Here is a 16,927-nt window from a genome sequence, read left to right on the forward strand (position 1 = left end):
GCGCAGTTTGTTAGAACGCCTGATGTGACACGACACTTTCAGCGGGAAATTAGTAATAAAAAGCGGCCAGATCTCGCGTATAAGGCCGAGCGTGAGTTTGAAACGATTTTACTGGGCGGCGCTCAGCCTGTCATTCCGCCGAATCTTTATTATGAACATAATAGCCTGGGGTCCCCAGGTAAGAAACGATTATGTTAGTTTGGAGGAGCATCACGGCTCTCGACAGTCAAAGTCACTCTAATACGTGTTTATTTTAGCTTACGACCTAATTACACGTCCCCCTCTTTTATAGCGGGACTGCCCTCACTTATAAATTATATATATCCTTCGTAAAAGGCCAGTAAGTGCCGAAACGTCAGGTGCACATGTCCGTATTATTTCCATTCTTGTTATCACATTTGCCTAGTTTCATTTTGTACTTTTACTGTCGAGAGCCGTGATGCTCCTCCAAACTAACATAATCGAATAAAAAGCGGACAAACCAGTTTTGGTGAAGGATGTAGATGTCAGATGTAAGAACTTGGGAGGTGACTGTTTTAAATTGATCAGATGCTTGCGTATGTGCCCTTATCCGATTGTCTGTTTCCGTTTGTTTGCCATTTTGTACTCCCTTTGAAATTCAAAAGACCTGCAATTTCCTAATATTGCCTAGTTCATTGCAATTTTGTTAAGATCCAGAAAAATGGTCCAACACCCATATCTTCTAAATATGGACCTAAATAACTTACCTTATATTTACTTTAAGTTACCATACCTTCCCGGCTAAGAAAGCCTTGACTGTTGCAGAAAATCTCTACGCTGGATACAAAGTGATGAGAAAACGTGGTTATGAAGAAACGGACATACTGGGGTTGGGCGGGCAGTCGAACTCGAATTCCAGTGATTCGGAATAGACAATATCTTTTATTGTATTTTTTTGGGTTGAACCCCCCCCCCAACCCCCTCCAATGGTGTATTTTATTCGAGTATTTATTTTATGTTTAACCCAAAAGATATGACTTTTCTTCTTCCTCTTCTTATGCCAACTTTGTTTGTACACAAAACGCATATATGCAACATACACTCAAATCTATACAAACGTGCGTTTTATTTGTTCGTGTGCGGATCCAAAGGGGTCAGTTAAGAACGAGCCAAAAATTTTATCTTGTCAAAAATTTTTTATTGGAGTTTCACTTTCAGTGAAACTTTCATCACACTTTCGCCTTCAGGTGGAACTTTCACATGAAGGCGAAAGTGTGATGAAAGTCAAGTTAATTATGACTCGGATCTAAGGTATGGTGCTTCAACTCATTGTAATAAGTCAGCAAAATTAATACTAAGCGTTCCTCTCCACCCATACACGGATCAGCCGTTTATACACAGATAAGCTCATCTAAGATCAGCCCAGACCAAGAGCTTATCCCTGTATGAACAGCTGATCTGTGTATGACACAGAGAGCAACACTGTTTTTCGTTTTATCGCAAAATTAAGTCAGTTGATAGCTTTGTCTTTCGTTTCGGAGATCCTCGTACTAAAACTAATGACATGGAGTTGTGGAGGAATCTCTGCAAAACATAAAATATTTTTGGAGAAATCTGAAGCAAGGGGTAAGTAACACTGGCAAAATTTTCTAGCCAAAAAATTTTTATTGGAGTTTCATCTTGAGGCGAAAGTGTGATGAAAGTCACGTTAATTATGACTCGGATCTAAAGTATGGTGCTTCAACTCATTGTAATAAGTCAGCAAAATTAATACTAAGCGTTCCTCTCCACCCATACACGGATCAGCCGTTTATACACAAATAAGCTCATCTAAGATCAGCCCAGACCAAGGGCTTATCCCTGTATGAACAGCTGATCTGTGTATGACACAGAGAGCAACACTGTTTTTCGTTTTATCGCAAAATTAAGTCAGTTGATAGCTTTGTCTTTCGTTTCGGAGATCCTCGTACTAAAACTAATGACATGGAGTTGTGGAGGAATCTCTGCAAAACATAAAATATTTTTGGAGAAATCTGAAGCAAGGGGTAACACTGGCAAAATTTTCTAGCCAAACAATTTTTATTGGAGTTTCACCTGGAGGCGAAAGTGTGATGAAAGTCAAGTTAATTATGACTCGGATCTAAAATATGGTGCTTCAAATCATTGTAATAAGTCAGCAAAATTAAAACTAAACGTTCCTCTCCACCCATACATGGATCAGCCGTAGTCGTACTCTAAACGAGTGGTCAAAACCTAAATTCGCACATTAACTAGCTCGCAACATTATACATACGGCATTTGAGTTCGTTGCTATGGCGACCTTTTTCCCATGCCGACTGAGCGCGGAAATTTCAAAACAAAATCGAATTAGGATTTCATTGTGCGGCGCGATTTATATAAAATTAATTGTCGCTACGTGCGTCATTAGAATTAGATATCTTATAATAATTTTAATTAAATAATTCCAAATTCATTTAAGTCACATCACATCTAATTTATTAAATTATTGCCACAAATTTAATTAATTCCCCAGTTTATGCTATGTGTGTTCATAAGTCACGGCGCGGGTGGCCTTACCTGGGCCGGGACCTCAGGCTATTATGTTCATAAACATAGAGATTCGGCGGAATGACAGGCTGAGCGCGGCCCAGTAAGGGTGGCCTAGATAATCATAAACTTGAAGGTTTTATAATTATAATTATGGCGATAAAAATATATCTATATATATTTTTATTCGGTCACTACTGCCAGTAAAACGCGTAATTCTTGTTAAAATTCGAATAGGAAAATCTCAAAAAAATATTTATTATTAAAAATAATTATGCAAGAAAAAATTAATTTTAACTTTAAAATAAACCATTAATGTTATTGTTGGTGCATCGCGAAATATAAATAGATTTTTAAATACTAAGTCATTCATCATTTGTCGCTTGTACTAATTTTGATTTAGTTTTTTTATAAACTGTAAATCGCTCGCGTCGCCCTAACTTTTTCGAAAATCTTATTTTTGCCCTATTTTCAATGAAACTTATTTTATTTTAATGAGACGTATTTTTTTACGCTAAAAGTAAAACTAAAAGTAAAAGGGGTAAAAATGCTTCCCTGGCCAACAACTGATTTGGTTACGTGACCCGCTATTTTTGTCGTTTATTGCATTTTAAGCCTTGAGTTAGGGTCAGGGATTGAGGGATAGGGTCAGGGTCAGGGTCAGGGTAGGGGTTAGCCTTAGGAAGTAACCTGTGGGTTAGGGTTAGGGCTTAAAAATAATCATATCTTTCGTTTCGGAGATCCTCGTACTAAAACTAATGACATGGCCGAGTTGTGGAGGAATCTCGGCAAAACTTACTGGGCTGCGCTCAGCCTGTCATTCCGCCGAATCTCTATGTTTATGAACATAATCTCTATGTTTATGAACATAATAGCCTGAGGTCCCCAGGTAAGGCAAAACATAAAATATTTTTGGAGAAATCTAAAGCAAGGGGTAACACTGGCCAGCGCTAGCTGACGAGTAATATCGCAACTATATTGCGCTGGCCAGCGCTGGCTGACGAGTAATATCGCAAGTATATTATGATTTCGATACATTGCGCTGGCCAGCGCTAGCTGACGCGTAATCTCGCAACCAGCGCTGGATAGCGACAACTAGCACTGGATGGCAACAATTAGCGCTGGCCAGCGCTAGTTATCGCTATCCAGCGCTAGTTGTCGCGACAATTATCGAAAATTTATCAAAAATGTATATTTTGCGCTGGTTAGACTAAATTAAGTCAGTTCATAGCTTTGTCTTTCGTTTCGGATATCCTCGTACTAAAACTAATGACAGGGAGTTGTGGTTTTCATTCAGTTGTATTATTCCAAGCGTAGAACGTATTTAAATGTACGAGTATTTGAAAGGTACGTGTAGTTTTGAATAAGTAAGGTGCGTTTACTTATAGAGTTATAGTGCAGGTATGAGCATTCTAATTGAAGCTGTTAGTACATAGGTAGTAAGTTGTGGTGGTGCTGAGTAAATGGAGTTACTGTTAGAAGGATTTAGGAGATAAGTTTTCTTAGTATTACAAGGAACGTGCAGTTCTAAAGCTCTGAGTCCTGCACGAATTGTAGTAGGGACGGTCGTTTAAATCTTTGGATAGTGACATTGTCCTGATCATTTGGTCTATCGATGCTAGGTCCCCCAGTAGTACTCCTGCTGTCTCCAGTACTCCACAGTGGAAACTCTAGTCCCCAAGCAGTACCCCAGTAGTACCCACCTATTCCTCCAGTGGTACCCCTGTTCTACCTCTGCTCTGTAGCTCCCAAGTCGTAACCATGTAGTGTCACTGTACTACCGGACCCCTGCAGTCCCACAGCAGTCCCCTAGTAGAACCTCGTAACCCGCAGTAGTATTTCTGCAGTCTCCAAGTATATATATATATATATATATATATAGTACTCATGTAGTCCTAAGGTAGTTCCCTTATAGTACCCCAGTAATACCCCTTTTTTATCGAATACTTATTTTACTTCGGAGACATTCCAACAGCCATATTGTTACACTTGCGTGTAACGGCCAATTACCGGAAGCCGAAGGATTCACATATATTAGGCCAGCGACGGTTAATGTAGTGTGTACAATACTTTCTTCGCCACAGACTTCGCTGCAATGGGCAGCTACTCATTTAACCCTCACACCCGATTTCTCGAGTATTTGGCTGACTGGACCGAGGGGCTGCATAGATCACTCGGGATCCTTAGCTGAGCGTCAAAGACGTTAGCCCCGTGACTGAGTGGCACAGCGGAGACCAAAACCTGCTACCAACGGATGAAATGCATGCATTTCATCCGAGCTGGCCGATTAACGAATTGAGCCACTCAGCCCTGTACTCTGTATTCCCCTGTACATGTAGTACCCCAGTGGTCCCATCGCCAGTAGTACCACAGCACTCAAAAGTCCCACCAGTAGTTCCCTGACAGTTCCTTAAGTAGTTTCTAGAAGTCAGGTTTGTCCAGTGACCATGGCCTACACTTTAATCATGAAAAATTGACGAATTTGTATGTAATAGTCAGGTTTTCCATAATCCAAATGGGGACTTATGGAGACTTTTGGGGACTAAATTTCATAAGGACTGCAGGTAACTAGGTAAAATCATTGACTTAATTTTACATAGTCCCCATTACTATAGTAGTATAAACTTTAGAACTAATGGTATAATATAATTCTTAATTTCTTAACGAAATGAAACTCTTAAATCTCAAGCATTCAAACACTAACTGTGTTCATCGTCAGGCTAATGACTAGTACCAACTGGTAAACAGTTGCCAATAGCACCAACTATTTCTGGCGCGACTATAGTCAGTTAATTCATCTACTTGTTTGGTCCAGTCACTACTTATACTGAACGGACAAATGTCCATCACCATTATGTAGGGTTTATAATAAAGGCTTATCTGTGTATTCGAAAATCTGCTCTCTGAAATTCTCTCTATCGACACAAAGATCAGCTAAATATACACAGATAAGCCTCTCCGAAACTCGACAAATTTATCATGATACACAGATCAGCCGTACGGCTGATCTGTGTATACGCGGTGAACAGCTCTAGAGAGTGATACACGGATAAGCTGTTCATACACGGATCAGCCTCCAACTCCATACACAGATAAGCCGTACGGCTGATCCGTGTATAAACGGCTTATCCGTGTATAGAGAGCATACACAGATAAGCCGTTTATACACGGATAAGCCAATGCGAGAGAGGGAGAGAGAGAGAGAGAGAGAGAGAGAGAGAGAGAGAGAGAGAGAGAGAGAGAGAGAGAGAGATATATAGAGAGAGAGAGAGAGAGAGATATATATATATATATATATATAGAGAGAGAGAGAGAGAGAGAGAGAGAGAGAGAGAGAGAGAGAGAGAGAGAGAGAGAGAGAGAGAGAGAGAGAGAGAGAGAGAGAGAGAGAGAGAGAGAGAGAGAGAGAGAGAGAGAGAGAGAGAGAGAGAGAGAGAGAGAGAGAGAGAGAGAGAGAGAGAGAGAGAGAGAGAGAGAGAGAGAGAGAGAGAGAGAGAGAGAGAGAGAGAGAGAGAGAGAGAGAGAGAGAGAGAGAGAGAGAGAGAGAGAGAGAGAGAGAGAGAGAGAGAGAGAGAGAGAGAGCGAGAGAAATAGAGTGTTACTGTCAGGGTTAGCTTTAGCTTTATAATCAGTTTGACATTGGTCGGATACCTAAAACGTTAGGATTCAAGTTGTACTAATCACGTAACAAATAACCCTTATCCTCGAGGAAGAAATAAAATCTGTAATTATTTACTCACGAGGAACACATCTGGCACAACAGTCATGTCCGACAGCGGGGATCATATTACTCGTACAAGAAACACCTTGTTCATCTGCAGACCTACATCCACACCTAGGATAACATGTGTCATATCACCACGTGTGTTAGATTACACGTGTCATATCACGTGTGTTAGATGGTTCACCGTGTCATATCACGTGTGTTAGATAATAATAATAATAATAGGATTATGGCCACATAGCCATCTCGACAAAACTTGAAACCCAACTGCACTCTACGCTATTGCAGTTCGCACAATATTTTCAAAAAGAAAAATGTTCCTATCCGGAACATGTAATGATTAATTATTTTAAGGACGTTAACATGTAGTTCTGAATTTAACAATCAAGATACATTGATTCCTCGGTATTTAGCAATCAATGGGTTATTAGACATGAAATATGCATATGAATCATGCTCACATGTATTTATTTTTGACATCAAGGTTTCGCTGAGATCCCAGAAGTGACCCTTTGACGATGCTCCACTCGCTATCAGTTCATTTTTATAACATTGAAGTCGAGCTTTGAATGCGTCTACTGAACTGGCTTCTTTAACCGAACTTGGTACTTTGTTCCAGTAATTGGCAACCCGGTTACTGTCAGTAACCGGGTCAGTAACTTACTGAGGACCTGATTTCCTCTTTTATCTTTTAGGATCTTGGTACCACTACGTGATATCCTGAAAAGATCTTGTCCATAGTCCACTTTACCCGTCGTTATTTTAAAGGTTTCAATAAGATCACCCCTCATACGGCGCTCCAGTAGTGTTGTTAACTGAAGGATTCTCAGTCTCTCGTCGTATGGTAGGATACCAATCCCGTCGATTATTCGTGTAAATTCTCTCTGAACATCTTCTATCTTTTTAATAGTCCTCCAGTTTCCGTGGTCTGCTGGTAGATTCCACACTTGCACAGCGTATTCGATGTGAGGTCGAACTAGAGTTCAGTAGACATTTAGCATAACAAATTTGTTACGGCAGATCAAGCTTCGTTTGATCCAGCCTATAACAGACTTTGCTTTTTTCACGGACTTATCTATATGGTCACTCCAGTCCAGGTTTCTGGTAGTTAGAACTCCAAGATCCTTTTCTGACTTCACTTGGGGGAGGCATTCCCCATTCATGAAGTACTCATGCATTGGATTGTTACGCCCAATATGTAGAACCTTACACTTGCCATCTTTCACATTGAATCTTAGGAGCCATTCCTTCTCCCACGCATTGAGTTTCAGTATATCATCTTGTGCAACACTGTGCTTAGCTGTGCTCGTTACTAGCTTAAGATCGTCAGCAAAGAGTGATACGAAGCTCTCAATTCCATCAGGGAGATCATTTATGAAGAGCAGGAAGAGCAGGGGGCCCAGCACGGTTCCTTGAGGGACCCCGGATGTTACAGCAAAGACTCTAGAAAATGATGATCCAACCCTGACGCGAAATGTTCTTCCTGTTAGAAAGTCTTCCACGACTGCAAGGGTGTTACCAGATATTCCAAAGGATTGCAATTTTCTCAGCAATCGTTTGTGTGGTACAGAATCGAAAGCCTTCTGAAAATCGAGATACAGTATATCAGCTGACCCGTCCTTCTCTAGTATCTCACTGACAATGTCCATACATTCCAGGAGGTTCGAGACGCAGGATCTTTTTGGTAGGAAACCGTGTTGTTCATTCACAATCATGGGGGATACGTGAGCTAGAATATGGTTTCTTAAAAACCTCTCAAAGATCTTGGAAAGAACACACGTTAGGCTAATAGGGCGATAGTTGCTGGCTTGGGATTTATCCCCCTTTTTATGCAATGCAGTGACATTTGCTTGCTTCCAGATTTCGGGAATCTTTCCGTCGTTGTAGCATTTTTGGAACAGTGCTGTGACTGAATCAGCAAACTGTTTGTTTTCGGATAGTGTTTTCAAAAGCTTGGGGTGTATATCATCAGGTCCAACGGATTTCCAGATGTTAACTTTACGAAGTTGATCTTGAACTTCACTTGTATTGAATTTCAGGTCAGGAATCGTCTCCTTTGCGCTGTCTCCGGGTAGTGGGTCAGGTATTGAGGCCTGATCCTCCTTTACAAACGTGATCTCAAAGAAAATCCCAAGTTGGTTAGCCATATCATGTGCTGAGTGGAGTTCATCCCCACTAGCATCTCTGATTCCAGATATTGCAGCCTTAATCTTGCGCTTGGAGTTCATATAGCTGTAGAAGGCTTTTGGATTTATTTTTAGCTGGGCTGCTGCTTTATTCTCATAGCATATCATGAGCTGCTGTTGCTTCTTCTCGTAAGCACCCTGCTGATGTAGTGCATGATTCAGGTTTTTTGATGTCGGGTCGCTTTCAAAAATAGACCACAGTTTTTCTTTTAGCTTCCGTGCCTTGATTAGACATGGTTTGTCCCAGACCGATCGTGATTTTATTGCACCTGCACGATTTATCCTCAATTTGACGACTGGAACAGCTTCAGCAATGGTGTTGGCATTGGCCTGAATCAGATTCCAGTGCTCTTCAATAGTCAAGTCATGATTAGCACTCCATTGCAGCGGCCCTGCTGTATCAATGATTAGGTCTTTGTTTGCTTTTGACCAATTCTTCTTCTGTTGAGTCACATATTCATCATGGTTAGCAATTGACCACTTACTGATAATTCCCACATGGTCTGATTTTCCCAGCGGTGCGGTTATTTGAACTTCCTGAAATATGGCGGGGTCTGAAGTCATAAAATTGTCAAGAGTTGACGATTGCACTGTTGTTAAAACCTTCCTTCTGCGAGTTTTAACATCGTCTCCGATAACCCAACTGAGATCATGTTTTGCGAAAAAATCAAGATAACACTGTTGAATCAGGAATTTTTGATTAATTGTATTATTCGGACATTTAACTACACCTAAATCCCACACAACATCAGGAAGATTGAAATCTCCCATCATGATCAGTTCGGTATTAGGGGCTAGATTTTCAATCGCTACGGACAGATTAGATAACATAGATTGACACTTATCGATTGTTAATGAAGGGGATAGGTATATAACAAATAACGCAATATCAATACAATCAGAATTTAGCATGACACATATGCAATCAGGTACATTTATTGTTACATTGTGAGATTGGATAGAATCATGCACATATATACAAGAACCACCACCTTTCCCCGTTAATCGATCTACTCTATACAGCCTAAAGTTCGCTAATGCTACCTCTGCATCATACACATCTGCACTGAACATTGTTTCTGTAATTCCCAAAACCTTGCAGTCGCTGGATTCGGCTACAATTTGCAGTTCACTGATTTTATTCTTCAAGTCATTTGCATTTGAATAAAAAACTTTCAGAAAATGACTAGCATTGTTTCTTAGTTTAGAATTATAACTAGAGACAGCTAACCGGTCGCAACGTTGTCGGAGTTTTCCGATTCCGTACCACCTGTCAATAGTCCCTTGGAATCACTGTTCTTCGTCCGCTCCCGTCTTCTTTGCCGCGCCTCGTAGTTCGCTCTTCTTTCAGCCTGGGATAAGTCTGGATTTATCCAGTAGTCCTCACCATCCTTGAAAACCTTGCAGCCATTTCCGTACTTGTGCTTGCTACGGGCAAGATCTGGTGTCGCAAGCACAACAACAAGGGGTCGTGGCTTTGTTCTTTCCTTATTAGAGCCAGACCCGAGAGGGGGACCAGCTCTGTAGCAGCGTTCTATCTGGTCGATTGTGACATCTAGAACCATGGCAGCTATAAGCTTGTCGGCTGCGATCCTGTCCTTTATCTCTGTTAGTGAGCTCTCAGGAACAGTAGTGATCACGACGTTCCTGATACGCTTCTCTTTGTCGAACACATCAGCTTCCTGTCGAGCTGTGGTCTGAGATACAATCTCAGACTGGCTTTCCTTAAGCGCAGAGGCTAAACTGTTCTCGAAACATTTCTTTGTCTCGCGGCCAATAATACTTTTTGTATTCTTCACAACGTCAGCAAATGTTTTTGTCATTTTGTCTGTTTTGACTATCGTGGAGACAGTTTCGGACATAATCTCTTTCAGGTGATCTTTAACGGCCTGATTCACTTCTTTCTTCATATCTATACCTGATACATCGAGATCTTGCTTCCAGTTTTCCAAAACAGTCTTGACTTCACCAACAACGTCACTATAGGTCCCAATTAGCGTGTCTGCTCGGGCATTCAAGCTTTCGTTTTCCGTTTGCAACTCTCTGATTTTGAGCTGAAAATCCTTGATCTCAGCCGATACTCGCACATTCTCCTTTACAATGTAAGTGTATGATGTAGCACCCTTATCAGTGATAACAGGCAGAATGCTTGTCTTCATGAGGTTGAAAATCTTCAGCTTTGATTTATCAAACGCCTTTTGACTGTCTTCCTTCGATCTGTTGCTTTTATTTATAGTCGGGAAACTATCCAATATATCGACAATTTCATTGTAGGCCGTCTTCGCCTTGGCTATATGGTCGGGCATCAGGTTACAAGTACAAGGGGTGCAGTACTGTTAGTGTTAAAACGAAGAGAGAGAAATTTGACGCAAAACAAAAACAGATTTTCAGAAAAAAAGGATGGTATATTATGTATCCTAATTCGTAGTTGTGAACTTACTAATACAATTGTTTATGAATAAATTATAAACCTTCAGCCTAAGTTCCAATGATTCAATGTTTGTCGCCAATTTCTGACGGATTAACGTACTCTAGTTCACTTATCTAATTAGACAACTTAGTCTAACTAGATAAGTGAACCACTGTCGAACTTCGGTATGTGTCAAACTAGAGTCCAGGTAGCGTACTCTAGTTCGACAAATAGTTTCCTTTTTCTGCTTGTGATTCAAGGGCTATTGCTGGGTCCTTATCTTAGGATCACATGGTTCTTACTTTGGTTACTTTGGTTGTGTTTATCCTCGTAGCAGGAAGGGTCATCAGATTTCTGACCACCTCGATGGCGAGTAGTCTACCAGGGAATTAGACCAGCTGCAGCTATAACCGGAAGTCGGAGGGTTGTCCGGTATCAAAGCAATAAACTTGGACAAACTAACTTTAAACGACTCAAAAGTAGCTTCAGCTTTAATATTATCAGGCACTTTGTTCCACAGTTTTGGTCCTCTTACAGCAAATGAGCTGTCGTAGAGTGTCTGGTTGCTCGAGGAACTCAACCTAGACAGGGAAGGGATGATTGCTCGGGTACCATGTCTGGATGTTTTTGTGAACCTTATATTGCTGCAATTAGGGACAACATTGTGAAGGATCTTCCACATCATCAGAATAGTGTACCGTTCCCTTCTGCGCTGCAGTGACATTAGCTTTAGATGTGAAAGCCTCTCCCAGTAGTTCATATTTTCCAGACCGCATATACGATCGGTGAATGTCCGCTGGACCCCCTCCAAAAGCTGGATCTCAGTCACCTTAACAGGGTCCCACAGCGGACAACAGTATTCTAGTAAGCTTCTGACCAAAGACTTATATAGGGTAGTCAAACTAGTCATTACGGTCCTATCACGAGTTTTGAAGACACTAAACACCCATGAAAGTGTGCTTAGCTTTCTTGACCATATTACCGATCTGTTTGGACCAGTTCAGATCGCTTGATACCATAACTCCGAGGTCTCTAACGTTCTCAACGGGATGTAGTATTTCCTCGCTGGAGACCTTGTAAAGTAGAGTTTCCACGTAAAAAGGGAGTTCAGAAAAGGTACTCTTTCTGTTGTGGAGATGATTCAGGAGCTCAAACTTCTGTTCGTGGAGCTTCATGTTGTTGCAGCGTGACCAGTCGAGAATACCGTACAGATCAGCCTGAAGCAGCAGACAGTCCTCAAAGCAATCGATACGTTTGGAGACCCTAGTATCGTCAGCAAAGAAGCTTACCTTAGAAGAGGTAACAGCTAGCTCTAGATCGTTAATAAACAAAATGAACAATAGTGGTCCTAACACACTTCCCTGAGGGACACCACTTAGAACCCTGGCACGGTCAGAGAGAAATGACTGGATCCAGCTTAAAAGTTTGCCATGGAATCCGTATCTCTTTAACTTTAACAAGAGAAGGTCCAAGTCAACTTTGTCAAAAGCCTTGGCGAAGTCGAGGTAAATGGAGTCTGTGTCTTTCCCCTGAGTAAACCCTTCAAAGATGTCATCAAAGTGATCGAGCATTTGGGTCAAGCAGCTTCTGTTCGATCTGAAACCATGTTGTTTGTCAGATAACAAATTTGTTTCCTAACCACTCTTTCATAGACTTTGACTACATGTGAGGTCAGAGTAACCAGTCTGTAGTTAGCAGCATCACACCTGCTACCTTTCTTGAAAAGCGGTGTGACATATCCAGTCTTGTAGAAAGTTGGGACTATGCCTGTATACATGGACTCAGACCAGAGGACATGAATCGGAACACTCAAGCTCAATGGCAGGTACACAAGATCAGAAATTTCAAAACGTTTAGGTAATCTAAAAAACTGTTTTCTGATATCAAGCAGCCAGCAGTTGGGAATTTCAGAACCATTCACTATAATCCATAATATTAATTGTAAATGTAACCTGGTTACCTGGTTACCTGGTTACCTGGTTACCTGGTTACCTGGTTACCTGGTTACCTGGTTACCTGGTTACCTGGTTACCTGGTTACCTGGTTACCTGGTTACCTGGTTACCTGGTTACCTGGTTACCTGGTTACCTGGTTACCTGGTTACCTGGTTACCTGGTTACCTGGTTACCTGGTTACCTGGTTACCTGGTTACCTGGTTACCTGGTTACCTGGTTACCTGGTTACCTGGTTACCTGGTTACCTGGTTACCTGGTTACCTGGTTACCTGGTTACCTGGTTACCTGGTTACCTGGTTACCTGGTTACCTGGTTACCTGGTTACCTGGCTACCTGGTTACCTGTATCAAGCAGCCAGCAGTTGGAACTTTCAGAACCATTCACTATAATCAATAATATTAATTGTAATTCTCCTACTTTACAAGCTTACTCTACAATCTAGATTTATAAAACGAAGTACGACTACGAGTTACCTGGGGCACCGCTTAGTTTTCAATTGTGCTAACTAACAATTGAGTCTGAGGTCATAATATCATTATGATAATGTTAATTGTAATTCTCCTACTTTACAAGCTTACTCTACAATCTAGATCTATAAAACGGAGTACAATTTACCTGGGGCACCGCTTAGTCTACAATTGTGCTAACTATAAACAATTGAGTCTGAGGTCAGTTACGCACCAGATAGTAAAGAAATTATCAGATTATAAATTAAAATATATATATATATATATAATATATATAATATTATAAATTCTTTCGACCACTCTCAATAAGATTACATAATGTCGAAGTTCTTTTTTTGAAATTTAGTACGTGTCGAACTAGAGTACAGGTAGCGCACTCTAGACAAAGTCGAACTTAAACTTAAGATTTTGCCGAACTTAAATTATACGTGTTGAACTAAAGTACGTGTAAAATACACGTAAAGCACGTGTAAAGTACGTGTAACTTCTAACGGATTCAGTGGTAACCAACGTAACCAACGTAACCAACGTAACCAAAGTAACCAAAGTAACCAAAGTAACCAAAGTAACCAAAGTAACCAAAGTAAAGTAACTTACCTTATCTGACCGAAAAGCTGACAGGTACAAGCCTCACATGCACTCATTCCCAAGTCTTTGTACGACTCAAGAGGCTTGGTGATCATAGTCTTGCCTGACTCCGACCTCGATACACATTTTATCTCTGTAATAATTTGTAATATTAGTAATATTAGTAATATAAAAGTGTGTCAATTGCTACAAATACCACTTCATCTATTAAAACTTCAGATGTTATCTGCATCATCAACATTCAACATGTTAAAACTAGAATTATCTATATTATGTAATCTCAGAACTGGTATACCAGTGTTAGTGTTACCATGGTCTCAGAACAGCTGGTATACCAGTAACATATACCAGTGTTACCATGGTAACACTGGTATACCAGTAACATATACCAGTGTTACCATGGTAACATTTACTAACCTTGGCAGATTTGCAGGTTTTTGGTCTCCATTTTAGCCTCCATGTTGTTCCTCATTGCAGTGGCGACCTTGTTTGATGGAGGGAAGAAGGGAGTAAAGTCTGACTCTTTTGCTCCATTCACATATACCGCACCTTGTGTAGTGAAATGTGTTCAAATTATTAAATTTGTAAGCTAAATGAAGCGTAGCTTGATGATTATTTGTAGATTCATATTAGAAAGGTTTCTGATGTCAAGTTTAGGGGTGTATTATGTAAGGTGCATTATTTTTTGACAAAACAAACCTTCTCCATTTTCGATTTTCACGGCCAGATTGAATTCTTTCAGGATTTTCATGGTACATGTTCCAAAGTCCCTTCCAAATAAACGTCCATTCTCGACGTACCCTAACTCCCAGCAGTGGTCCTTTGCATGGGGTCTGATAGTTGGTGACAATTAGTATCTAGCTAATATAAACATTTAATTCTGTATAAGATGTCGTTCACATATTACGTAATGATGTATATTACTAATTATGTATTGTTTGAAAAGATTTAGATTTTTTAAATAACTCTCGTATTTGTCTCACATGATTATCCTCGGTGAAACACTTACAAGCTCAAAATTAAGAACGGACACCATGTTAAACTTGTGAGGCCAGATTTTATTTCAAAATACCTGACATAAGCGATATCATAGTTTTTGGAGTCCATCATGTTGAACGCAATACCCAAGAAACCATAGCTGGTCGAGAATTTTCCGAGATCGGTCATTTTTAGGTCAGCTGATACTGCGTAGTTCTTAGCCTTTCCGAAACTACCTGTTGGAATATGCAAATGTAACGGTTGTAACCTGGTAACCTGGTAACCTGGTTACCTGGTTACCTGGTTACCTGGTTACCTGGTTACCTGGTTACCTGGTTACCTGGTTACCTGGTTACCTGGTTACCTGGTTACCTGGTTACCTGGTTACCTGGTTACCTGGTTACCTGGTTACCTGGTTACCTGGTTACCTGGTTACCTGGTTACCTGGTTACCTGGTTACCTGGTTACCTGGTTACCTGGTTACCTGGTTACCTGGTTACCTGGTTACCTGGTTACCTGGTTACCTGGTTACCTGGTTACCTGGTTACCTGGTTACCTGGTTACCTGGTTACCTGGTTACCTGGTTACCTGGTTACCTGGTTACCTGGTTACCTATTTACCTGGTTACCTGGTTACCTGGTTACCTGGTTACCTGGTTACCTGGTTACCTGGTTACCTGGTTACCTGGTTACCTGGTTACCTTGTTACCTGGTTACCTGGTTACCAGGTTACCTGGTTACCTGGTTACCTGGTTACCTGGTTACCTGGTTACCTGGTTACCTGGTTACCTGGTTACCTGGTTACCTGGTTACCTGGTTACCTGGTTACCTATTTACCTGGTTACCTGGTTACCTGGTTACCTGGTTACCTGGTTACCTGGTTACCTGGTTACCTGGTTACCTGGTTACCTGGTTACCAGGTGTGTGGCGTCTGATGGTACTAAACAATTAAGCAAGCTATTTTATAAAACATCGTACTGAAAATTATGTTGTTGAATTGTGACTCACAATGTAAGTGGAACCGAGTACGACATTTCGGTAAAAAACACTATATGTTACCTGGTTAACTGGTACACTAAACAGGATTAAACAGGATTAAACAGGATTAAACATAAATTTGTCAATGAGAGCCCTAACACTCACGTCTTGACTATACATCAATATATTATTATGTCATATTATTATGTCATATTATTATGTCATGGTTATTGCAAAAAACCATGACAAGGGTATCAGACCTATATTAATCTAAGAGACGACACAAAACGAATCATCATACAACAAATTTTAAAATCCTGCGGCACAGGATCTTGTTGTTTTCCTACTCTACCTCTCCCAAACCCCTCTCTCCTTCTCCTCTCTTCAGGTTTATTCTTCAATTTTTTTAAAATTAGATAGCAGATGTATTTTCTTTTAAATGAAGTAATGGCATTAAACATTGATTGGTATCGTATGTATGTTGTGTATAGTGTTTGCTGACTGGGTATATGCTATATATTTTGAGGCTCACGACGTCTCGTCCCATGGGTGGAGTTGTAGGCTGAGTATGTGTTCTCCTTACTTCGTATGGGGAAACATTGACAGGTTTGCCTTAGCCTTTGGGATGAGTGTTTGCCCACCGGGGATCCAAAAATATGATTATCATGGACATTACTTTGACACATAAACTAATCAAACGACTTGAATGATTCCAGAAAATTTTACTAACTGCATTTAGCTAGTTTATAGTAAATACACACGATCGCAGAATAGAGGAGCACAATTGGGTTCTTTGTTCTGCGACTGTGTTTCCTCGGTGGGCCGACAGGTTTTTGTTGTGTAGTAGTGCTGGGAAAAAAAAACCGCTTTAACTATCAATGAGAGTACAAATTTTTAATTCTTGACCTTAGTGCCACAGTTTCTGTGGTAAAAACAAATTTATAGTTAAACGTTATATAATGTAGAAGGGCATGATTTACTCACATCACTAAGCATCTGGATGGATAATTAGCACACAATGATAAACTGACCTTTAAACATGACCACCAACTATACCACGTAACCATAGCTCCGAAATAAATAAATTGCTCTACATAGAAACATCTGGCCTGATCCTATCACATTGTGGTCCCC

At 40.6% G+C, this 16,927-nt stretch overlaps 1 protein-coding gene across 1 annotated transcript in view; it reads right to left on the reverse strand.

Moving 5' to 3' along the window:
• The window catches only part of LOC134823739 (IgGFc-binding protein-like), a 33,251-nt gene that overhangs the window by 15,464 nt on the left and 860 nt on the right, over positions 1–16,927 (reverse strand). The window contains exons 2-6 of the mRNA XM_063835273.1: positions 14,911–15,052; positions 14,538–14,671; positions 14,256–14,387; positions 13,848–13,971; positions 6,249–6,343 (exon numbers count right to left, since the gene is read on the reverse strand). Of these exons, the coding sequence (XP_063691343.1) occupies positions 6,249–6,343; positions 13,848–13,971; positions 14,256–14,387; positions 14,538–14,671; positions 14,911–15,052 (627 nt within the window). The remainder of the gene's footprint in view (positions 1–6,248; positions 6,344–13,847; positions 13,972–14,255; positions 14,388–14,537; positions 14,672–14,910; positions 15,053–16,927) is intronic.

This window comes from Bolinopsis microptera, chromosome 11 (assembly GCF_026151205.1).
Source record: "Bolinopsis microptera isolate Bmic1 chromosome 11, MBARI_Bmic_1.0, whole genome shotgun sequence".
Taxonomy (NCBI): domain Eukaryota; kingdom Metazoa; phylum Ctenophora; class Tentaculata; order Lobata; family Bolinopsidae; genus Bolinopsis; species Bolinopsis microptera.